General features: G+C 41.4%; 2 protein-coding genes across 7 annotated transcripts; one reads left to right on the top strand and one right to left on the bottom strand.

Annotated features, from left to right (window-relative positions):
* The first annotated feature begins 690 nt into the window (after nt 1-690).
* LOC123182405 (myb-related protein 1) lies at nt 691-4,814 on the top strand. Of its 6 annotated transcripts, none has more exons than XM_044594949.1 (8): nt 1,881-2,301; nt 2,413-2,608; nt 2,682-2,889; nt 2,970-3,046; nt 3,126-3,183; nt 3,269-3,356; nt 3,435-3,504; nt 3,907-4,814. In XM_044594949.1, exons 3-8 carry the CDS (start codon nt 2,685-2,687, stop codon nt 4,630-4,632), a joined length of 1,224 nt encoding a protein of 407 aa, XP_044450884.1. In that variant the 5' UTR covers nt 1,881-2,301; nt 2,413-2,608; nt 2,682-2,684; the 3' UTR covers nt 4,633-4,814. The 6 variants fall into 6 exon arrangements, with proteins under 6 accessions (XP_044450889.1, XP_044450884.1, XP_044450883.1 ...); XM_044594948.1 differs by having other exon boundaries at nt 2,679-2,889; XM_044594954.1 differs by lacking the exons at nt 1,881-2,301; nt 2,682-2,889 and adding an exon at nt 691-928 and having other exon boundaries at nt 2,542-2,608; nt 2,932-3,046.
* A 536-nt stretch (nt 4,815-5,350) lies between these two features.
* Nucleotides 5,351-6,623, bottom strand: LOC123182407 (uncharacterized protein At5g19025). The gene has a single exon (XM_044594956.1). It carries the CDS (start codon nt 6,313-6,315, stop codon nt 5,599-5,601), a length of 717 nt encoding a protein of 238 aa, XP_044450891.1. The 5' UTR covers nt 6,316-6,623; the 3' UTR covers nt 5,351-5,598.
* Between the last annotated feature and the right edge of the window lie 18,444 nt (nt 6,624-25,067).

Genomic DNA, 25,067 nt, shown 5'->3' with positions numbered 1-25,067 from the left:
AAGCAAGTAGAAAACAACAACAACAACAAAGCCTTTAGTCCCAAACAAGTTGGGGTAGGCTAGAGGTGAAACCCATAGACCTCGCAACAAACTCATGGTTCTGGCACATGGATAGCAAGCTTCCACGCACCCCTATCCATGAAGTAAGTAGAAACAGATAGATAAATTGACATACCATGCCACACAGACGTGCACAGTCATCAGCACATAGGAGTAAACACAGTAAATTTATGAATGGGGAAATAAATCTGTGGTAGTGTCATAAACATCACAATACAGAGAGCAAACGTTCTCCACTAAAACCTCTGAGAGCCTTACCGTTTCGACGGGAGAAGAAAGATGAAGCATAAAAAGAAAGTTATGTTACAAACTCACCATTCCCAATGAGTAGCTAAAGGAAGACCTTACTGGAAGGGTTAGTGGAATCAGTGATAGTAAAGCATAAAGAGAGATATTCCTGATGGTTCATTCCTTTAAGTGCAGAAGACCATTAAACCGTTGCAGCTGAAAATGTCTCACTGGTGGTCCCACAAAAGTTAAAAGGCAAGTTCTACAGGACGGCGGTTCGACCCGCAATGTTGTACGGCGCCGAGTGTTGGCCGACTAAAAGACATGTTCAATAGTTAGGTGTGGCGGAGATGCATATGTTGAGATGGATGTGTGGCCACATGAGGAAGGATCGAGTCCGGAATGATGATATACGATAGAGTTGGGGTAGCACCAATTGAAGAAAAGCTTGTCCAACATCGTCTGAGATGGTTTGGGCATATTCAGCGCAGGCCTCCAGAAGCTCCAGTGCATAGTGGACGGCTAAAGCGTGCGGAGAATGTCAAGAGTGGTCGGGGTAGACCGAATTTGCCATGGAAGGAGTCCGTTAAGAGAGACCTGAAGGATTGGAGTATCGCCAAAGAACTAGCTATGGACAGGGGTGCGTGGAAGCTTGCTATCCATGTGCGAGAGCCATGAGTTGGTCGCGAGATCTTATGGGTTTCACCTCTAGTCTACCCCAACTTGTTTGGGACTAAAGGCTTTGTTGGTCCCAAGTGTCGACATATACCACTGGCACAGGTCTAATGAGGTGCCAGTTCAATCAATTGAATCACATATAGAGAACTGGTGCATAAGTACAGAAGGCACAAAGGGAGGGACCAGGGGGGTATTTCGAACTCTATAACTTGTGTTCCTTTTTATCCTTATCCTTTATTACTCGTGGCATGATACATGAGGATAACTCATGCATTTTCTATCAGTGTCCCAAAGAAAAAATATATATGAAGGAGTGAAGGCAAATTGATGAAATGCGGATAAATTTGACAAACTTGACTGCAGGAAGAGAACAAAACCAGATCGTTAGAGCTACAGAACACATCTCCCAATGAACCAGACATGAATTTATTGTATTGTACCCATATTGTATTTGATAAGTAAGCGGGAGGGAGGGAGGAAACATAGCGCCTACTTGTGCTTAGAAGTTAGAACTCAGATCTAACTTTTCAGTGTCTTGGTTAGAAGAATGATTGCAATAAGGCAGTTGCCTATGTTAGCAAAAAGTACTGAAATGATGAAGGTCGTGTAGCACATACAGGGCCATAGCACACAAGTGCTGTTGTTTGACTAGTGATGATTAAAAGCAAAGTGGTCTGGTTCAAATGGAGCTTATGCCATGTAAAGAGCATAAGCCAGTAGGTCCACACTTTTCTGGACTACAATGAGAATATGTACCAATCTCAGGAAAGGACACTGATGGAACTTGTGCTTGTTCATATTCTATCCACTTTACAGTAGTACAAAGGACAGAATAAATTGACAGAAAAATTGTGTTTTTGTGTGAATTGTCACTCTCCAAGAAGGCAACAAGTATCAGCAATGAAAAAAATAACTTAATTGATTCATTTAAACAAAGATACACATACTGCATTCCTCTAAGAACATTAAAATCATTAATCACGTAACATGAACCAGCAACACTAAACTAAATAGTAACTAAGGTAACAGAGAAGTTGCGCAAATATTTCCATCTCGGCAAAATGAGTGATTCGGAAAGGTATCTTTCATGCTCCAAGCAGATAGCAGATAATATGCCAAAAAATAACATTTTAGAAAGATAAATTGCTCCAGTTGTAGGTATTTATTCTGTAAGATAAATTGCTCCAGTTGTAGGTATTTATTCTGTACACATACCTTCTACTGATCTAATGAGTAAAATATGCAGCTGAAGTTTCCATACAGAAATGCAGAGAAAGCTAAAGGGCAAGTTTCATTACTGAGGGGTACAAGGTTGATGTTACTCAGCTGTCACAGGTTGCTATTAGTACTGATATTTTTTATTTTGGTTATTATTTCCAAGAATAACTAAGGACAGCATCTTCTGTCAGTTGGGTTAAAGATTGTTCTTCTGCTGCTTGTTCTAAGATGCTAGATTCTATGTTTCCCCATATAAGGAGCCCCTCACAGGGCATTCCTTATCAACCTGAGAAGACCAAAAGGATATCAACAGGCTTAAGCTCACACGGAGAACAAGACTGGTATTCGTCTTGTCAGTAGGGAAATACTCAATACACAGTTTCAACGTGCAACAGCAAAGAGGAAGGAAGCGACTGCAGAACAAGTAAGAAGTTGGTTAGATCTTTCAGCCCTCCACATTTCTGTTGTTCTAAAAATTTCTGTCCATTCTACAGCAGAAGATGTATCACCAACATCAGGGCCCTAGTGAGCTCTTCACTACTAGGACAACCTTTCCTATGGAGAGGCATCTGTTTCTGCACGGAGGAAGTACGCAAGGAGATTCCGGGCTAGTTCTCTCAACCGATGCAAAACCAAGGCTCAAATGGACACCCGAGTTACATCAGCGATTTGTAGATGCGGTCAATCAATTGGGTGGAGCAGAGAGTTAGTATACATCTATATGATTCTTATCTACTCATTGTACAGAAGTCCGCTGAATTCTTACACTCATGTTTATCACGCAGAAGCTACTCCAAAAACAGTCATGAGGCTTATGGGCATTCCAGGACTCACCTTGTATCATCTGAAAAGCCACCTCCAGGTACATGATAATCATAAATTCTCATGTTAAAAATGGCGCCCATAACTGCAGTCAAGTCAGAATTTCTTTGATGTTTCAGAAATACAGGCTCAGTAAGAACCTCCAAGCTCAAGTTAACGTCGGGACAAACAAGAACAGTAAGCCCAAGTTTAACTTCTATAGTTCCATCTTTACCATTATAATATATCTGTATAATAACACACAGGCCATGAAATTTTGCAGCCATAGGATGTGCAATTGCAGCTGATGGCATGCCCGGAACAAGTGTGCCAGCGATGATCAATACAAATGTCATTCCACAGCCAGAGAAGTAAGGAAACTGGCCATGCAATTCAGAATTGTATTTCATGTGAATATTGAAGTACTAATCTCTCTTAATGGGTGACAGAACTATGCAAATTGGTGAAGCCCTACAGATGCAAATCGAGGTGCAGAGACAATTAAACGAACAACTCGAGGTGAGGTACTGAAACTAATTGTGTAATAAGCTCTTAACCAAGACAATTCATTAGATGCACACAGTAGATGGAAATCAAGATAACTGAATCAAGCATCCAGCTACCACTCTCGTGCCAACCAAATAAAAAACTGATAATGTATTCTAAATCCTTATTTGACACCTTTGAACGCTGCGCTTCCTTCAGGGATGGCCCCATAAAAGGAATACAGTCTAGCAATTAAAGAACCAAAAGAGCGAAAAAGCAATTTGGCATCACTCATTAAATTCAGATGCTTAATACCTTCTTCTAATGTAGCAATGAACTTTTGTCAAATTCCAGCTAAGTAACACACCATGCATGCAGTGACTAAAACATATCCATCAGTGCAGTGGTTCTAACCTGAAATTAAATTGGCAACAGGTACAACGGCATCTGCAACTACGGATAGAAGCCCAAGGGAAGTATCTGCAGGCAGTTCTAGAGCAGGCACAAGAGAGCCTTGGAAAACAGAATTCGGGTCCTGCAAACCTGGAAGATGCAAAGATGAAAATATCAGAACTAGTCTCACAAGTATCAAATGAATGTTTCGGCAGTGCAGTTACAGAGATAAAAGAAAGTTCAAGTATGCACAGACTAGAGCCAAGGCAAATCCAGTTCATGGAAAGTTCAACCAATAACTGTTTGACTGCAGCCGGAGGATTCATCAATGAGCATAGACTACACAGCCATGGAATGCTCAAAGCATATGATGATAGTTCAATATTTTGCAGAAAGCACTCTCCTGACCATGAGTATCAGTTTTCCCTTAATAGAAGCCTAAGCGAGCGTAAGATGGGTCATTTGCACAATGTGAATGAGTACCACAAAGCAGAGTTTGGAAGTGAAAGTGACATGGAGATTCAACAGGAATATACTACACCTCAAAAGAATGGCAGAGGCAGCACCGCCAGTTCGGCCTCAGGAAGCAAAGAAAGAGATGCAGACAGACTATATCTTGAAGAACCAAACTGCAAGAGACAAGCGGTTGAACATTCAGGTTTTGAGCATCCAAGTTCTGGGAAGAAACTTGATCTGAACACTCAAAACACTGACGATGGTGATCAAGGGTATAGGCATTTTGATTTAAATGGCTTCAGCTGGAGCTGAATTGTTAATGATATGCAATATGATTGAAGAGAAGAAATGATCATACAAATAATTTTTCCTGGCATTTTCAACACCATTATTTGGTGATTAAACTGCGTAGGTGAAGAAAAAAATACTAGTACACCAGAGTTCAACCATTGAGTATAGAAACTGAGATGTTATGGCTCAGCAGTTTAAATCTCCATTTCGAGAGGTGTAATACATATGAATAGGATATCAAATCCGTATAATAAAAAAAGGAATAGGGATGCAATATAGGAATAGAATGCAGAAGGCAAAGATAGCTAGAGAACCACCAATCGAGTAAGCGCCACACTTAATACAGGTAAACCATGGTGAGAAATACTCATCCATGTATATAATACAATTTCTCGGAATTTAAGCAGTAAGAATAGCAGGGACTACCAGAACCTTACCCTCCCAAATAACACCGTTAAATCAATTTAGTAACAGAAGCTATCCCTGCCATTATGGGGAGACTTTCAGCTCAACACGGCTTAAAACAAAACCAAACAGTTCATCAATTGATGCAGACTTCATGAAAACAACTACCATCTCAGAGAATAAAGATGGAAGTAATTCGTCCGCAGTCATCTCTGCACATCGTTCAACCAGCATATAAACTGAGGTATCTATTCATCCACACAACACAAACAATTTTTGAGGGTAAGTCCATCGCAGTACTTGTTTGTATATCAACAGGCAAGGCAAGAGTCACTTATTGCATATTTAATTAAAAACTGGAAATGAAAGAGCAAAGCTATGTATAATCTTGGGGTGTGATGTGCATCACAAGTGATATAAGAAGACATGTATCTATTCCTTTGTTCCTCTCCTTATTCTCAACTATACTTGCCACAAGAGCAAGAGCACTGTATTATAGAGTATGCAATAACTAGAAAACTAGTTTATTATGGAGAGCAGTGAGCGCTGGTGTCTGTCATCCACTCATAGCTGCTACCACTACTACTTCTTGATCCGGCGCACCTTCTTGGCGCCCCAGACCTCCATCCTGCCCTTGGCGCAGCCGCAGGGGGAGCGGAAGATGAGCACGGAGCGGCCGTTGGGGGGCGCCATCTTCCTGAGCTCCGCCTCGAGCTCCCGGTGCTCCTCGCCGAGCTCGACGAGGCGCGCGGCGGAGCCGCCGGCCGCGAGGAGTGTCTTGGCGTGGCCGCCGGGCGGCAGCAGCCTGCCGCTCCCGCGCACGCACTCCTCCGTCTCGAGCTGGATGTCGAACTCGACGGCCTTGCGCAGGCCGCGGCAGCGGGGCCGGCCGCACTTGCGCGCGTGGTTGCCCGCCGCCTCCCACGCGAGCAGCCCCGCCACGGCGGCGACCGCGGCGCCGGCGCCGGCCGCGAAGGCCACGTACGAGTAGGGCTCCTCCGGGTACTGCCGCACCAGGTCCGCAGCCTCGCGGGCCAGCAGCCTGGCGTAGGGCGCGGCCAGGAAGGCCAGCGCGCCGAGCACGGCCAGGAGGGCGAGCGCGTCCAGGGCGGCGGTCGGGGGCGGGTTGTCGCAGAGCGAGGTGAATAGCTTTCCCCGCGACGACGGCGATGAGGACGAGGAAGAGGCCGCGCGGCGGGGGCGGGCGCACGGCGAGGGGGAGCCGCCGGCCGCCGCGGAGGCGCGGCGGCGGTGCTCGAAGGCGCGGAGGAACTCGATGAGGCTGCGGCAGTCCGCCATGGCGGAGGCGGAGGCGAGGGCGAGGTATCGGGAATGGAATTTGGGCGGATCGGGATCTAGGCGCGGGGCGCCGGTGTGGGCTAGCCGCGAGCCCTCGCGTCGCGTGTGCGGGATCTGATCGGCCCCGGCGCGCCTGTGGTGTTTTTTTGACCCGGTTGGTGGGCGGCTCGCCTCGCTACGCCTCGGTCGCCGTCTCGTGAGTGACGTGTGGCGTCAAGGAAAGCTAACGGAAGGAGCCGAGCCTTCTTTTCCTTTCTTTTTCCCTCTGTTGCGAGGGAGGTTGCACGTCACATGCTTCACACGGCGTTCTTTTCCTATTATCTTTTCCTTTTCACCCGCTTGCTTTATGCGACCCGTTTCAGGTGCAGGCTCATCACGCTGTTGGACTCGTTCGACTGTTGAATCATCTTTACTACTAGACCGGTTCAACCGGAGGACGATGTCAAAAAATAAGTTCAATTGGAGACCTTGCCAATATTCTAAGATAACTCGATCTTCGTTGTTGCATATTCTTCTTCTTCTTTACGGTTGGACCTTTGTTGGGTTAAAGGGTCTTTGTGTTTACAAGACTGGACGCGAGAGTCACACGTTGCACGACCATACAACAAAGCGCACGTCACACCAACAAATATATATGTCATTAAATCATTTTTCCTATTGTCAGTTTCTAGATAGACTACCTTGTAGTTAGTGCATCTCCGACGCCGACACTCAAATTGCCCGTAATCATCTGCACTGCACCGCGTGGTTGAAACGTGTTTTGTAATCCAACGTGAATATGTATTGGTCCGCATGATGGTCGGGACGCCGACACTCAAATTGCCCGTAATCGTCTCGACGGCATGGTTGGGACGTGTTTTGTCATCCAACACGAATACGTATTCGTCTACAGGATGCCGGACGTGCTTTTCCCGCAAACCGGAGACAAAATTGGGGAGCGGGGTTATGGGCGTCTGGACCGTCAACATGTCCGCGTCTGGCAAACGTGGCCCACCAAAAATTCTCCTCCTTCGCCCGCATGCTTTCCAGCCCGACGCCAACTGCTCACATTGCCGCCGACCCTAGAGCGGACGCGACCTCTCACAACCGACATTGAAGTAGGGCGTCGGCCGAGAAAGCGCCGCCCGCTGCACGTCCGACTGAGCATGCCTCCTCGCCACATTCAAACGGCTAAAGACTGCCTGCCTACCTCCATTAAACATGCGCGTGTGCTGAGAAACCTACTCCGGCCACACGTGTTGGGGAACGTAGTAATTTTAAAAAAATTCCTACGCACACGCAAGATCATGGTGATGCATAGCAACGAGAGGGGAGAGTGTTGTCCACGTACCCTCGTAGACCGAAAGCGGAAGCCTTATGACAACGTTGTTGATGTAGTCGTATGTCTTCACGATCGACCGATCCTAGTACCAAAAGTACGGCACCTCCGCGATCTGCACACGTTCGGCTCGGTGACGTCCCACGAACTCACGATCCAGCAGAGTGTCGAGGGAGAGCTTCGTTAGCACGACGGCGTGATGGCGGTGATGATGAAGCTACCGACGTAGGGTCGCCTAAGCACTACGACGATATGACCGAGGTGGATTATGGTGGAGGGGGGCACCGCACACGGCTAAGAGATCAATGATCAACTTGTGTGTCTATGGGGTGCCCTCTGGCCACGTATATAAAGGATGGAGGGAGGAGGAGGCCGGCCCTCATAGGGCGCGCCCAAAGTGTGGAGTCCTAGTAGGATTCCATCTCCCACATGGAATAGGCAAAAGGGAAGGGAGAAGGAGAAGGAAGGAAGGGAGCGCCCCCTTTCCCTAGTCCAATTCGGACCAGTCCATGGGGAAGGGGCGCGGCCACCCATGAGGCCTTTCTCTCCTTTCCCGTATGGCCCATTAAGGCCCAATACGAATTCCCGCAACTCTCCGGTACTCCGAAAAATACCCAAATCACTCGGAACCTTTCCGATGTCCGAATATAGCCTTCCAATATATCGATCTTTACGTCTCGACCATTTCGAGACTCCTCGTCATGTCCTCCATCTCATCCGGGTCTCCGAACAAACTTCAGTGATCAAATCACATAACTCATAATACAAATTGTCACAGAACGTTAAGCGTGCGGACCCTACGGGTTCGAGAACTATGTAGACATGATCGAGACTCATCTCCGGTCAATAACCAATAGCGGAACCTGGATGCTCATATTGGTTACTACATATTCTACGAAGATCTTTATCGGTCAAACCGCATAACAACATACGTTGTTCCCTTTATCATCGGTATGTTACTTGCCCGAGATTCGATCGTCGGTATCCTCATACCTAGTTCAATCTCGTTACCGGCAAGTCTCTTTACTCGTTCCGTAATGCATCATCCCGCAACTAACTCATTAGTCACAATGCTTGCAAGGCTTATAGTGATGTGCATTACCGAGAGGGCCCAGAGATACCTCTCCGATACACGGAGTGACAAATCCTAATCTCGATCTATGCCAACTTAACAAACACCATCAGAGACACCTGTAGAGCATCTTTATAATCACCCAGTTACGTTGTGACGTTTGATAGCACACAAGGTGTTCCTCCGGTATTCGAGAGTTGCATAATCTCATAGTCTGAGGAATATGTATAAGTCATGAAGAAAGCAGTAGTAATGAAACTGTAACGATCATAATGCTAAGCTAACGAATGGGTCTTGTCCATCACATCATTCTCCTAATGATGTGATCCCGTTCATCAAATGGCAACACATGTCTATAATTAGGAAACATAACCATCTTTGATAAACGAGCTAGTCAAGTAGAGGCATACTAGGGACACTTTGTTTTGTCTATGTATTCACACATGTACTAAGTTTCCGGTTAATACAATTCTAGCATGAAAAATAAACATTTATCATGAAATAAGGAAATAAATAATAACTTTATTATTGCCTCTAGGGCATATTTCCTTCAGTCTCCCACTTGCACTAGAGTCAATAATCTAGTTCACATCGCCATGTGATTTAACAACAATAGTTCACATCACCATGTGATTAACACCCATAGTTCACGTCGCCATGTGACCAACACTCAAAGGGTTTACTAGAGTCAGTAATCTTAGTTCACATCGCCATGTGATTAACACCCAAAGAGTACTAAGGTGTGATCATGTTTTGCTTGTGAGAAAAGTTTAGTCAACGGGTCTGCCATATTCAGATCCGTATGTATTTTGCAAATTTCTATGTCAACAATGCTCTGCACGGAGCTACTCTAGCTAATTGCTCCCACTTTCAATATGTATTCAGATTGAGACTTAGAGTCATCTGGATTTGTGTCAAAACTTGCATCAACGTAACCCTTTACGACGAACCTTTTGTCACCTCCATAATCAAGAAACATATTCTTATTCCACTAAGGATAATTTTGACCGCTGTCCAGTGATCTACTCCTAGATCACTATTGTACTCCCTTGCCAAAATCAGTGTAGGTTATACAATAGATCTGGTACACATCATGACATACTTTATAGAACCTATGGCTGAGGCATAGGGAATGACTTTCATTTTTTTTCTATCTTCTGCCGTGGTCGGGCTTTGAGTCTTACTCAATTTCACACCTTGCAATACAGGCAAGAACTCCTTCTTTGACTGTTCCATTTTGAACTACTTCAAAAAAAATTCAAGGTATGTACTCATTGAAAAAACTTATCAAGCGTCTTGATATATCTCTATAGATCTTAATGCTCAATATGTAAGCAGCTTCATCGAGGTCTTTCTTTGAAAAATTCCTTTCAAACACTCCTTTTATGCTTTCCAGAAAATTCTACATCATATCCGATCAACAATATGTCATTCACATATACTTATCAGAAAGGTTGTAGTGCTCCCACTCACTTTCTTGTAAATACAAGCTTCATCGCAAGTCTGTATAAAACTATATGCTTTGATCAACTCATCAAAGCGTATATTCCAACTTTGAGATGCTTTGCACCAGTCCATGGATGGATCGCTGGAGCTTGCACATTTTGTTAGCACCTTTAGGATCGACAAAACCTTCTGGTTGCATCATATACAACTCTTCTTTAAGAAATCCATTAAGGAATGTAGTTTTGACATCCATTTGCCAGATTTCATAAAATGTGGCAATTTGCTAACATGATTCGGACAGACTTAAGCATCGCTACGCGTGAGAAAATCTCATCGTAGTCAACACCTAGAACTTTGTCAAAAACCTTTTTCGACAAGTCTAGCTTTGTAGATAGTAACACTACTATCAGCGTCCGTCTTCCTCTTGAAGATCCATTTATTTTCTATGGCTTGCCGATCATCGGGCAAGTCAACCAAAGTCCATACTTTGTTCTCATACATGGATCCCATCTCAGATTTCATGGCCTCAAGCCATTTCGTGGAATCTGGGCTCATCATCGCTTCCTCATAGTTCGTAGGTTCGTCATGGTCACGTAACATGACCTCCAGAACAGGATTACCATACCACTCTGGTGCGGATCTTACTCTGGTTGACCTACGAGGTTCAGTAGTAACTTGATCTAGAGTTACATGATCATCATCATTAGCTTCCTCACTAATTGGTGTAGGAGTCACAGGAACAGATTTCTGTGATGAACTACTTTCCAATAAGGGAGCAGGTACAATTACCTCATCAAGTTCTACTTTCCTCCCACTAACTTCTTTCGAGAGAAACTCCTTCTCTAGAAATGATCCATTCTTAGCCACGAATGTCTTGCCTTTGGATCTGTGATAGAAGGTGTACCCAACAGTCTCCTTTGGGTATCCTATGAAGACACATTTCTCTGATTTGGGTTTGAGCTTATCAGGTTGAAGTTTTTTCACATAAGCATCGCAGCCCCAAACTTTAAGAAACGGCAACTTTGGTTTCTTGCCAAACCATAGTTCACAATGGATTTAGATGGTGCCCTATTTAACGTGAATGCAGCCATCTCTAAAGCATAACCCCAAAACGATAGCGGTAAATCAATAAGAGACATCATAGATCGCACCATATCTAGTAAAGTACGATTACGACGTTCGGACACACTATTACGTTGTGGTGTTCCGGGTGGCGTGAGTTGTGAAACTATTCTGCATTGTTTCAAATAAAGACCAAACTCGTAACTCAAATATTCTCCTCCACGATCAGATCGTAGAAACTTTATTTTCTTGTTATGATGATTTTCCACTTCACTCTAAAATTCTTTGAACTTTTCAAATGTTTCAGACTTATGTTTCATCAGGAAGATATACCCATATCTACTCAAATCATCTGTGAAGGTCAGAAAATAACGATACTTGTCGCGAGCCTCAACATTCATCGGACCACATACATCAGTATGTATGATTTCCAACAAATCTGTTGCTCGCTCCATTGTTCCGGAGAACGGACTTTTAGTCATCTTGCCCATGAGGCATGGTTCGCAAGTACCAAGTGATTCCAAAAGCCCATCAGCATGGAGTTTCTTCATGCGCTTTACACCAATATGACCTAAACGACAGTGCCACAAATAAGTTGCACTATCATTATTAACTTAGCATCTTTTGGCTTCAATATTATGAATATGTGTATCAATACGATCGAGATTCAATAAACCATTTATATTGAGTGTATGACCATAGAAGGTTTTATTCATGTAAATAGAACAACAATTATTCTTTGACTTAAATGAATAACCGTATTGCAATAAACATGATCCAATCATATTTATGCTCAACGCAAACACCAAATAACATTTATTTTAGGTTCAACACTAATTCTGAAAGTATAGGGAGTGTGTGATGATGATCATATCAATCTTGGAACCACTTCCAACACACATCGTCACTTCATCCTTAACTAGTTTCTATTCATTCTGCAACTCCCGTTTCGAGTTACTACTCTTAGCAACTGAACCAGTATCAAATACCGAGAGGTTGCTATAAACACTAGTAAACTACACATCAATAACATGTATATCAAATATACCTTTGTTCACTTTGCCATCCTTCTTATCCGCCAAGTATCTAGGGCAGTTCCACTTCCAGTGACCATTTCCTTTGCAGTAGAAGCACTCAGTTTCAGGCTGATAATCCCCAAGTGCAGGGAATCATTGTAGCAATTCCCAATGGTGGAAGTGATAAGTATGGAGTGTCGAACCCACAAGGAGCTAAAGGTAAGATCAATATTCTCTCAAGTCCTATCTGCCACTGATACGACTCTATGTACACCAAACGTTTGCTTCCAACTAGAAACGAGAAATAAAACTACGTTGTGGGTATGAAGAGGATAACTTTGCATGATATCGGAGAGCTAAAACATAAAAGTAGGTGCTGTTATCATAAAGTTAGAATATATTACTAAATATTATAAATAGCGTGTGTGGAATAATGATGGATCGGTGTGCGGAATTGTCCTAGGCAATTGTTAACAAGATCGGTAATCACTATTGCAATTTCATATGAGGGAGAGGCATAAGCTAACATACTTTCTCGTCTTGGATCATATGCACTTATGATTGGAACTCTAGCAAGCATCCGCAACTACTAAAGATCATTAAGGTAAAACCCAACCATAGCATTAAAGCATCAAGTCCCCTTTATCCCATACGCCGTGACCCACTTATCTGTGTTTATGCTTCTATCACTCAAGCAACGAAGACAATAAGTAAACCATGGACATATTGCAACACCCTACAGGGGAATCCCTCACGCTTGCGCGACACGGAGGGCACCATAGGACAACACCAAAATAAAACATACAACAAATACCAATCTAGATCATCAATCAACCCAAAGACAAAGGATATCTACTCAAAACATCATAGGATGGCAACACATCATTGGATCATAATATGTGGCATAAAGCACCGTGTTCAAGTAGGGATTACAGCGGGGTGCGGGAGAGTGGACCGCGTAAAAGAGATGAGGATGTTGATGATGATGGTGATGTTGATGAAGACGATCACCGCGGCGATGATTCCCCTCCCGATGGCACTCCGGCGCCACCGAGAGAGAGGAGGAGAGGTTCTCCCCCTTGTGCTTCCTCCTCCATGGCCTCCCCCCTAGATGGGGAGAGGTTCTCCCTCTGGTCCTTGGCCTTCATGGCGATGATGGCCCCTCCGGGATCCTCCTCCATGGCCTCCGGTGATGATGGGCCCCTCTGGCAGGGTGCCAGAGAGGGCCTAGATTGATTTCTCGTGGCTACGGAGGCTTGCGGCGGCGGGACTTCCGATCCAGGTTAATTTCTAGAGGTTTGGGTATTTATAGGAGAGGTTGGCGTCGAGAACAAGTCAGGGGGCCCCACGGGTAGTCCACGAGGCACAGGGGCGCGCCCAGGGGGGTGGGCGCGCCCCCCACCCTCGGGGGCCCACGGGACTCCCCTCCGGTAGATTTTTGTTCCAGTATTTTTCATATTTTCCAGAAAAATTCTCCGTTGATTTTCAGCGCATTCTGAGAACTTTTATTTCTGCACAAAAACAACACCACGGTAGTTCTGCTAAAAACAGCGTCAGTCCGGGTTAGTTCTAATCAAATCATACCAAAATCATATAAAACTATTGTAAACATGGCATGAATACTTCATAAATTATAGATACGTTGGAGATGTATCAGCATTCCCAAGCTTAATTCCTGCTCGTCCTCGAGTAGGTAAATGATAAAAGAAATAATTTATGAAGTGTGAATGCTAGCAAGTGCACAAGTTTGATCAATGATAATTTCAATCACCTTTTATAGCATCATTATATGTCATAACAGTAGCTCATCTCATAAAACTTTTCATAATCAAGTAACAAGCTATTCACATGTTAAAGTATAGATCATAAACTTTCTTGAAACTAACAAACTATATCCTCAGTCATCAAACAATTGCAATTCATCTTATTTTCAGGAAGGGTCTATGTCAGAGCTTTGATTTAGCAAACTCCACATACTCAACTATCATTTAATCTTTCACAATTGCTAACACTCACGTGATATTTATGGGTTCAAAGTTTTAATCGGACACAGAGAAAGATAGGGGCTTATAGATTCGCCTCCCAACCTTTTACCTCAAGGGTAATGTCAACAATAATAGTTCATGATAACTTACATCCAATTGGATATATATATCAGGATCTTTCCAACACAATGTGCTTGCCAAAGGATAAAATGTAAAAAGGAAAGGTGAAGATCACCATGACTCTTGCATAAGGTAGAAGATAAAAATAAAAGATAGGCCCTTCGCAGAGGGAAGCAAAGGTTGTCATGCGATTTTAAGGTTGGATGCACAAAATCTTAATGCAAAAGAACGTTACTTTATATTGCCACTTGTGATAGGGACCTTTATTATGCAGTCCGTCGCTTTTATTGCTTCCATATCACAAGATCGTATAAAGCTTATTTTCTCCACACTAATAGATCATACATATTTAGAGAGCAATTTTTATTGCATGTACCGATGACAACTTACTTGAAGGATCTTACTCAATCCATAGGTAGGTATGGTGGACTCTCATGGCAAAACTCGTTTTAAGGGATGTTTGGAAGCACAAGTAGTATTTCTACTTGGTGCAAAGAATTTGGCTAGCATGAGAGGGAAAGGTAAGCTCAACATGTTGGATGATCCAAGACAATATAACGTTTCAGATATAGGAAAACATAACCCATTAAGTTGTCTTCCTTGTCCAACATCAACTTTTTAGCATGTCATATTTTAATGAGTGCTCACAATTACAAAAGATGTCCAAGATAGTATATTTATATGTGAAATCTCTCTTCCTTCAATATTCTTTCATGAATTGTTCAAGTGACCAATTCTACGTTTGCTAACTTTCAGTAAGTTTACTACCTATACTTATTATGTGTGAAGTCATTACTCCCCATGTTATAAGCATACGAAACATATATAAATTCAGATTTATGATATTCAATTCATTCAACTATTTACTCATAGGATATACGTGAAGCACGTGAGTAAATGACAAACTACTCCAAAGATATAAGTGAAGAACACCGAGTAGTCAAATAATTAACTAGCCATGGGAGGATTCTTCTTCATTCAAGATTTCAGATCCAATGATTTTATTCAAACAACAAGTAAAATTAAAAATACGCTCCAAGCAAAACACATATCATGTGACGAATAAAAATATAGCTTCGAGTAAGGTATACCGATAGTTTTGAAGACGAAAGAGGGGATGCCTTCCGGGGCATCCCCAACCTTAGGCGCTTGAGTCTTCCTTGAATATTACCTTGGGGTGCCTTGGGCATCCCCAAGCTTAGGGTCTTTCCGCTCCTTATTCTCCTCATATCAATATCTCACCCAAAGCTTGTAAACTTCAATCACACAAAACTTAACGGAAATTCGTGAGATAGGTTAGTATGATAAAGAGTAAAAACCATTCACTTTGGTACTGTCAAAGACAAGGTTCATAATTGTTCTCACTCAATGCCTATTGTACCATATCATTTCTACAATTTACATTGAGAAATATAAGCCATAGAAAGTAGAAAACAAGCAAACTATGCAATGAAAACAGAATCTGTCAGAAACAGAACAGTCTGTAATGATATGAACAGCAACCATACTTCTGCTACTCCAAAAAAATATGAAATAAATTGGTGGACGTGAGGAATTTGTCTATTAATCTTCTGCAAAAAGAATCAACTCAAAAGCACTCTTCTGTAAAAAAAAACGCAGCTAATCTCGTGAGCGCAAAGTTTCTGTTTTTTACAGCAAAATCACATTAACTTTCACCCAAGTCTTCCCAAAGGTCTTACTTGGCACTTTATTGAAACAAAATCTATAAAACATGATTACTACAGTAGCTTAATCATGTAAACACACAAAAACAGTAAGTGTAAATATTGGGTTGTCTCTCAAGCGCTTTTCTTTAATGCCTTTTAGCTAGGCATGATGATTTCAATGATGCTCACATAAAAGATAAGGATTGAAACATAAAGAGCATCATGAAGAATATGACTAGCACATTTAAATCTAACCCACTTCCTATGCCTAGGGATTTTGTGAGCACATAATTTATAGGAACAAGAATCAACTAGCATAGGAAGGCAAAACAAGTATAACTTCAAAACTTTAAGCACATAGAGAGGAAACTTGATATTATTGCAACTCTGCTACCTCTTGAGCACTGCGTTGGTTTTCCCTTGAAGAGGAAAGGGTGATGCAGTAAAGTAGCGTAAGTATTTCCCTCAGTTTTTGAGAACCAAGGTATCAATCCAGTAGGAGATCACGCACGAGTCCCTCACACCTACACAAACAAATAAGAACCTCGCAACCAACGCGATAAATGGGTTGTCAATCCCTCAACGGTCACTTACGAGAGTGACATCTGATAGATATGATAAGATAATATTTTTGGTATTTTTATGATAAAGAGAAATAAAGATGCAAAGTAAAATAAAAGGCAATAGAAATAACTAAGTGTTGGAAGATTAATATGATGGCAAATAGACCCGGGGGCCATAGGTTTCACTAGTGGCTTCTCTCAAGATAGCATAAGTATTACGGTGGGTGAACAAATTACTGTCGAGCAATTGATAGAATTGAGCATAGTTATGAGAATATCTAGGTATGATCATGTATATAGGCATCACGTTCGTGACAAGTAGACCGAAACGATTCTGCATCTACTACTATTACTCCACACATCGACCGCTATCCAGCATGCATCTAGAGTATTAAGTTCATAAGAACAGAGTAATGCTTTAAGTAAGATGACATGATGTAGAGGGATAAACTCATGCAATATGATATAAACCCCATCTTTTTATCCTCGATGGCAACAATACAATACGTGCCTTGCTGCCCCTGCTGTCACTGGGAAAGGACACGGCAAGATTGGACCCAAAGCTAAGCACTTCTCCATTGCAAGAAAGATCAATCTAGTAGGCCAAACCAAACTGATAATTCGAAGAGACTTGCAAAGATAACCAATCATACATAAAAGAATTCAGAGGAGATTCAAATATTGTTCATAGATAAACTTGATCATAAACCCACAATTCATCGGATCTCGACAAACACACCGCAAAAGAAGATTACATCGCATAGATCTCCAAGAAGATCGAGGAGAACTTTGTATTGAGATCCAAAGAGAGAGAAGAAGCCATCTAGCTAATAACTATGGACCCGAAGGTTTGAGGTAAACTACTCACACATCATCGGAGAGGCTATGGTGTTGATGTAGAAGCCCTCCGTGATCAATGCCCCCTCCGGCGGAGCGCCGGAAAAGGCCCCAAGATGGGATCTCACGGGTACAGAAGGTTGCGGCGGTGGAAATAGGTTTTTGGCTCCGTATCTGATAGTTTGGGGGTACGTAGGTATATATAGGAGGAAGAAGTACGTCGGTGGAGCAACGTGGGCCCCACGAGGGTGGAGGGCGCGTCGGGGGGGGGGGGGGGTAGGCGCGCCCCCTGCCTCGTGCTCTCCTCGTTGATTACTTTGTGTAGACTCCAAGTTCTCTGGATCACGTTCGTTCCGAAAATCACGTTCCCGAAGGTTTCATTCCCTTTGGACTCCGTTTGATATTCTTTTTCTACGAAACACCGAAATAGGCAAAAAAACAGCAATTTGGGCTGGGCCTCCGGTTAATAGGTTAGTCCCAAAAATAATATAAAAGTGTATAATAAAGCCTATTAAACATCCAAAGCAGAATATCATATAGCATGGAACAATAAAAAATTATAGATACGTTGGAGACGTATCAAGCATCCCCAAGCTTAATTCCTGCTCGTCCTCGAGTAGGTAAATGATAAAAACAGAATTTTTGATGTGGAATGCTACTTAGCATAATTTTCAATGTAATTCTCTTAATTGTGGTATGAATGTTCAGATCTGAATGATTCAAGACAAAAGTTTAATATTGACATAAAAATAATAATACTTCAAGCATACTAACTAAGCAATTATGTCTTCTCAAAATAACATGGCATAAGAAAGTTATCCCTACAAAATCATATAGTCTGGCTATGCTCTATCTTCACCACACAAAGTATTTAAATCATGCACAACCCCGATGACAAGCCAAGCAATTGTTTCATACTTTTGGTGTTCTCAAACTTTTTCAATCTTCACGCAATACATGAGCGTGAGCCATGGATATAGCACTATATGTGGAATAGAATGGTGGTTGTGGAGAAGACAAAAAAGGGAGAAGATAGTCTCACATCAACTAGGCGTATCAACGGGCTATGGAGATGGCCATTAATAGATATCAATGTGAGTGAGTAGGGATTGCCATGCAACGGATGCACTAGAGCTATAAGTATATGAAAGCTCAACAAAAGAAACTAAGTGGGTGTGCATCCAACTCGCTTGCTCACGAAGACCTAGGGCATTTTGAAGAAGCTCATCATTGGAATATACAAGCCAATTCTATAATGAAAATTCCCACTAGTATATGAAAGTGATATCATAGGAGACTCTCTATCATGAAGATCATGGTGCTACTTTGAAGCACAAGTGTGGTAAAAGGATAGTAACATTGTCCCTTCTCTCTTTTTCTCTCATTTTTTTATTTGGGCCTTTTCTCTCTTTTTTATGGCCTGTTTTTTTCTCTTTTTTTATTTTTCGTCTGGAGTCTCATCCCGACTTGTGGGGGAACCATAGTCTCCATCATCCTTTCCTCACTTGGGACAATGCTCTAATAATGATGATCATCACACTTTTATTTACTTACAACTCAAGAATTACAACTCAATACTTAGAACAAAATATGACTCTATGTGAATGCCTCCGGCGGTGTACCGGGATATGCAATGAATCAAGAGTGACATGTATGAAAGAATTATGAACGGTGGCTTTGCCACAAATACGATCAACTACATGATCATGCGAAGCAATATGACAATGATGGAGTGTGTCATAGTAAACGGAACGGTGGTAAGTTGCATGGCAATATATCTCGGAATGTCTATGGAAATGCCATAATAGGTAGGTATGGTGGCTGTTTCGAGGAAGGTATATGGTGGGTGTATGATACCGACGAAAAGTGCGCAGTATTAGAGAGGCTAGCAATGGTGGAAGGAAGAGAGTGCGTATAGTCCATGGACTCAACATTAGTCATAAAGAACTCATATACTTATTGCAAAAATCTACAAGTTATCAAAGCAAAGTATTACGCGCATGCTCCTAGGGGATAGATTGGTAGGAAAAGACCATCGCTCGTCCCCGACCGCCACTCATAAGGAAGACAATCAATAAATAAATCATGCTCCGACTTCATCACATAACGGTTCACCATACGTGCATGCTACGGGAATCACAAACTTTAACACAAGTATTCCTCAAATCCACAACTACTCAACTAGCATGACTCTAATATCACCATCTTCATATCTCAAAACAATTATCAAGCATCAAACTTCTCATAGTATTCAACACACTCATAAGATAATTTTTACTAATCTTGGATGCCTATTACTTTAGGACTAATTTCTCAATTTAAGCAAATTACCATGCTGTTTTGTAGGACTCTCAAAATAATATAAGTGAAGCATGAGAGAACAATAGTTTCTATAAAACAAATCCACCACCGTGCTCTAAAAGATATAAGTGAAGCACTAGAGCAAAAACTATATAGCTCAAAAGATATAAGTGAAGCACATAGAGTATTCTAATAAATTCCGAATCATGTGTGTCTCTCTCAAAAGGTGTGTACAGCAAGGATGATTGTGGTAAACTAAAAATCAAAGAATCAAATCATACAAGACGCTCCAAGCAAAACACATATCATGTGGTGAATAAAAATATAGCTCCAAGTAAAGTTACCGATGGACGAAGACGAAAGAGGGGATGCCATCCGGGGCATCCCCAAGCTTTGGCTTTTTGGTGTCCTTAAATTATCTTGGGGTGCCATGGGCATCCCCAAGCTTAGTCTCTTGCCACTCCTTGTTCCATAATCCATCAAATCTTTTACCCAAAACTTGAAACTTCAAAACACAAAACTTAACAGAAAATCTCGTGAGCTCCGTTAGCGAAAGAAAAGAAAACACAACTTCAAGGTACTGTAATGAACTCATTCTTTATTTATATGGATGTTAAACCTACTGTATTCCAACTTCTCTATGGTTTATAAACTATTTTACTAGCCATAGATTCATCAAAATAAGCAAACAACACATGGAAAACAGAATCTGTCAAAAACAGAACAGTCTGTAGTAATCTGTAACTAACGCAAACTTCTGGAACTCAGAAAAATCTACCAAAATAGGAAGACCTAGACAATTTGTTTAATGATCTGCTGAAATTTGAATCTGTATTTTATCACGTTCTGGTGATTTTTAACAATTGTTTTTGTGAATAGAAAGTTTCTGGAATTTTCAGCAAGATCAAATAACTATCATCCAAGAAGACCCTATAGGTTTAACTTGGCACAAACACTAATTAAAACATAAAAACAAATCTAACCAGAGGCTAGATCAAATATTTATTCCTAAACAGAAGCAAAAAGCAAAAAAAACTAAAATAAAATTGGGTTGCCTCCCAACAAGCGCTATCGTTTAACGCCCCTAGCTAGACATAAAAGTAAGGATAGATCTAGGTATTGCCATCTTTGGTTTTAGGGAAGAAAAGAGCAAACTTATTATCTATGGAACTAATCTTTCTATTTTGATAAAGCACGTGGCTATTAATGGTAGAAGAAAGATTAAGCACGTTACGGAAATTTGCATCTAAGCTAGCCTTCATCTCTTTGATAGATTCATTTTGGTAGGAGAGCAAAAGAGATGTAGATTCAACTTTCTCATTCATGGGGTGCCCAAATATAGTCTTCATCTTTTCATAAGTATCTACGGCATCCCCTTCAAGAACACCTTCTTCAAATATAGAATCTAAGACATGCTTAAACGAAGAAGGAAGGGCAACATAAAAACTCTTTAAGTAATTTCAATTTGGTATTGGGGTACATAGCTAGCCCGAATCCTTAATAGTCTATCCCAAGCATCTTTTAAAGATTCATCGAGTAAATAACGAAAAATTCCGAAATCATCTTCATCAAAATTATTAAGATTCTCATTGATAACTCTGGCAGGTTTTTCCATAGTATCTCTATTTATGAGTTTAGATAAAATAGCAGGATTGTCTGAAGTGCTAAAACTCGGGAGAGAAACCCCAACCCTTTTTGATTCTGACATGGCGAAAGGAAGGCGAGTGGAAAAGAGAGGGCGAATAAAACGGCAAGGGTGAAGTGGGGGAGAGGAAAACGAGAGGCAAATGGCAAATAATGTAATGCGAGGGATAAGAGTTTGTGATGGGTACTTGGTATGTCTTGACTTGACTTGACTTGGCGCGAATCTCCCCGGCAATGGCGCCAGAAATCCTTCTTGCTACCTCTTGAGCACTGCGTTGGTTTTCCCTTGAAGAGGAAAGGGTGATGCAGTAAAGTAGTGTAAGTATTTCCCTCAGTTTTTGAGAACCAAGGTATCAATCCAGTAGGAGATCACGCACGAGTCCCTCACACCTACACAAACAAATAAGAACCTCGCAACCAATGCGATAAAGGGGTTGTCAATCCCTCAACGGTCACTTACGAGAGTGACATTTGATAGATAATGATAAGATAATATTTTTGGTATTTTTATGATAAAGAGAAATAAAGATGCAAAGTAAAATAAAAGGCAATAGAAATAACTAAGTGTTGGAAGATTAATATGATGGCAAATAGACCCGGGGGCCATAGGTTTCACTAGTGGCTTCTCTCAAGATAGCATAAGTATTACGGTGGGTGAACAAATTACTGTCGAGCAATTGATAGAATTGAGCATAGTTATGAGAATATCTAGGTATGATCATGTATATAGGCATCACGTTCGCGACAAGTAGACCGAAACGATTCTGCATCTACTACTATTACTCCACACATCGACCGCTATCCAGCATGCATCTAGAGTATTAAGTTCATAAGAACAGAGTAATGCTTTAAGTAAGATGACATGATGTAGAGGGATAAACTCATGCAATATGATATAAACCCCATCTTTTTATCCTCGATGGCAACAATACAATACGTGCCTTGCTTCCCCTGCTGTCACTGGGAAAGGACACCGCAAGATTGGACCCAAAGCTAAGCACTTCTCCCATTGCAAGAAAGATCAATCTAGTAGGCCAAACCAAACTGATAATTCGAAGAGACTTGCAAAGATAACCAATCATACATAAAAAAATTCAGAGGAGATTCAAATATTGTTCATAGATAAACTTGATCATAAACCGACAATTCATCGGATCTCGACAAACACACCACAAAAGAAGATTACATCGAATAGATCTCCAAGAAGATCGAGGAGAACTTTGTATTGAGATCCAAAGAGAGAGAAGAAGCCACCTAGCTAATAACTATGGACCCGAAGGTCTGAGGTAAACTACTCACACATCATCGGAGAGGCTATGGTGTTGATGTAGAAGCCCTCCGTGATCAATGCCCCCTCCGGCGGAGCGCCGGAAAAGGCCCCAAGATGGGATCTCATGGGTACAGAAGGTTGCGGCGGTGGAAATAGGTTTTTGGCTCCGTATCTGATAGTTTGGGGGTACGTAGGTATATATATAGGAGGAAGAAGTACGTCGGTGGAGCAACGTGGGCCCCACGAGGGTGGAGGGCGCACCTGGGGGGGTAGGCGCGCCCCCTGCCTCGTGCTCTCCTCGTTGATTACTTTGCGTAGACTCCAAGTCCTCTGGATCACGTTCGTTCCGAAAATCACGTTCCCGAAGGTTTCATTCCGTTTGGACTCCGTTTGATATTCTTTTTCTGCGAAACACTGAAATAGGCAAAAAAACAGCAATTTGGGTTGGGCCTCCGGTTAATAGGTTAGTCCCAAAAATAATATGAAAGTGTATAATAAAGCCCGTTAAACATCCAAAACTGAATATAATATAGCATGGAACAATAAAAAATTATAGATACGTTGGAGACGTATCAAACTCCTACAAGCATATATTCCTCTCTCATAATAACTTTCAGTAGCATCATGAATGAATTTAATAATATAACCATCACATAAAGCATTCATTTCATGATCTATAAGCATAGAAATTTTTCTACTCTCCACATAAGCAAAATTCTTCTCATTCGGAACAGTGGGATTACTAATTCCTAAAGTTGTCACTCTTCCAAACTCGCTTTAGATGATAGTATTATTCATACTCCAAAAGATATAAGTGAAGTTCATGGAGCATTCTAAAATTAATATAGACTAACCAATATCCAAGCTCAAAATATATAAGTGAAGCACACGAAGCATTCTATAAAACCATACTCAAAAGATTTAAGTGAAGCACAAAGAGCATTCTATAAGGTCATACTCAAAAGATATAAGTGAAGCACATGAATCATTCTATAAATTGATGAAGGGATATCTCATACTAGCATGGTTATTAAAGAAAAAGAAAAACACAAAGGACACAAATCATGTGAACAAAACAAAAACCAGGGTATACCGATAATTGTTGAAGAAGAAAGACGGGATGCCAACCGGGGCATCCCCAAGCTTAGATGCTTGAGTATCCTTGGAATATTTACTTGGGGTTCCTTGGGCATCCCCAAGCTTGAACTCTTGCCTCTCTTTATTCTTCTCATATTGATAGCTCCTCGATCTTCGAACACTTCATCCACACAAAAACTTTGTGAGATCCGTTAGTATAAGAAAGCAAACCACCACTTTAAGGTACTGTAATGAACTCATTATTTATTTATATTGGTGTTAAACCTATTGTATTTCAACTTCTCTATGATTCATACCCCCCGATACTAGCCATAGATTCATCAAAATAAGCAAACAACACGCGAAAAACAGAATCTGTCAAAAACAGGACAGTCTGTAGTAATCTGGAAGTTTAGTAAACTTCTGTAACTCCAAAAATTATGAAATAAATATGAAAATTTGAAAACTTTGTACATTAGTAATGTGAAAAAATTTTCATACCCATTTGACCTTCCAGTAAAAAATGTAAAATCACGCGCTACAGCCAAAGTTTCTGTTTTTGTTCTGCACATAGTAAACAAGCAATCTAATCATCCTAAAACCAAAGCTTGGCACATTATTTTTATAATACAATGGATATATAAGAGGATAATTATTTTCAGAGAAGCTTCCATGAAATTTTTTACATTGTTTCCATGAGCATGAACACAAGTGTTCAAGGTCGACCCTCACTTCTCCAATGCATAACCTTCCAATCACTTCTCTTATTGAAATGCTTTTTAGGCATGAGAGGCAAGTAAATTTTTTTGGTATTTTCATTCTTTTATTTTTTTTGTATGTTTCACCCACAAATAAACAGAAACAAAAAGGAAAAACAAAATCTACTTAGTGAAGAAAGCAAACAAGCACACACGAGAATATCAACCCCACGCTATTGCTCCCCGGCAACGGCGCCAGAAAAGAGCTTGATAATACCCAAGTGCAGGGAATCATCGTAACAATTCCCAATGGTGGAAGTGATAAGTATGGAGTGTCGAACCCACAAGGAGCTAAAGGTAAGATCAATATTCTCTCAAGTCCTATCTGCCACTGATACGACTCTACGTACACCGAACGTTTGCTTCCAACTAGAAACGAGAAATAAAACTACGTTGTGGGTATGAAGAGGATAGCTTTGCATGATATCGAAGAGCTAAAACATAAAAGTAGGTGCTGTTATCATAAATTTAGAATATATTACTAAATATTATAAATAGCGAGTGTGGAATAATGATGGATCGGTGTGCGGAATCGTCCTAGGCAATTGTTAACAAGATCGGTAATCACTATTGCAATTTCATATGAGGGAGAGGCATAAGCTAACATACTTTCTCG

The sequence above is a fragment of the Triticum aestivum genome, chromosome 1D (genome assembly GCF_018294505.1).
Source record: "Triticum aestivum cultivar Chinese Spring chromosome 1D, IWGSC CS RefSeq v2.1, whole genome shotgun sequence".
In the NCBI taxonomy this organism is placed as follows: domain Eukaryota; kingdom Viridiplantae; phylum Streptophyta; class Magnoliopsida; order Poales; family Poaceae; genus Triticum; species Triticum aestivum.
This window is presented reverse-complemented; position numbering and strand designations above follow the sequence as displayed.

Excerpts from the sequence above, each read along its gene's own strand:
- LOC123182405 (XM_044594954.1), top strand. The coding sequence starts at position 691 with ATGATGATATACGATAGAGTTGGGGTAGCACCAATTGAAGAAAAGCTT. Across the intron at positions 929-2,541 it reads AGAACTAGCTATGGACAGGG|TAGGGAAATACTCAATACAC; the intron begins GTGCGTGGAAGC and ends TCGTCTTGTCAG. Across the intron at positions 3,184-3,268 it reads CGTCGGGACAAACAAGAACA|CCATAGGATGTGCAATTGCA; the intron begins GTAAGCCCAAGT and ends GAAATTTTGCAG.
- LOC123182407 (XM_044594956.1), bottom strand. The coding sequence starts at position 6,315 with ATGGCGGACTGCCGCAGCCTCATCGAGTTCCTCCGCGCCTTCGAGCAC.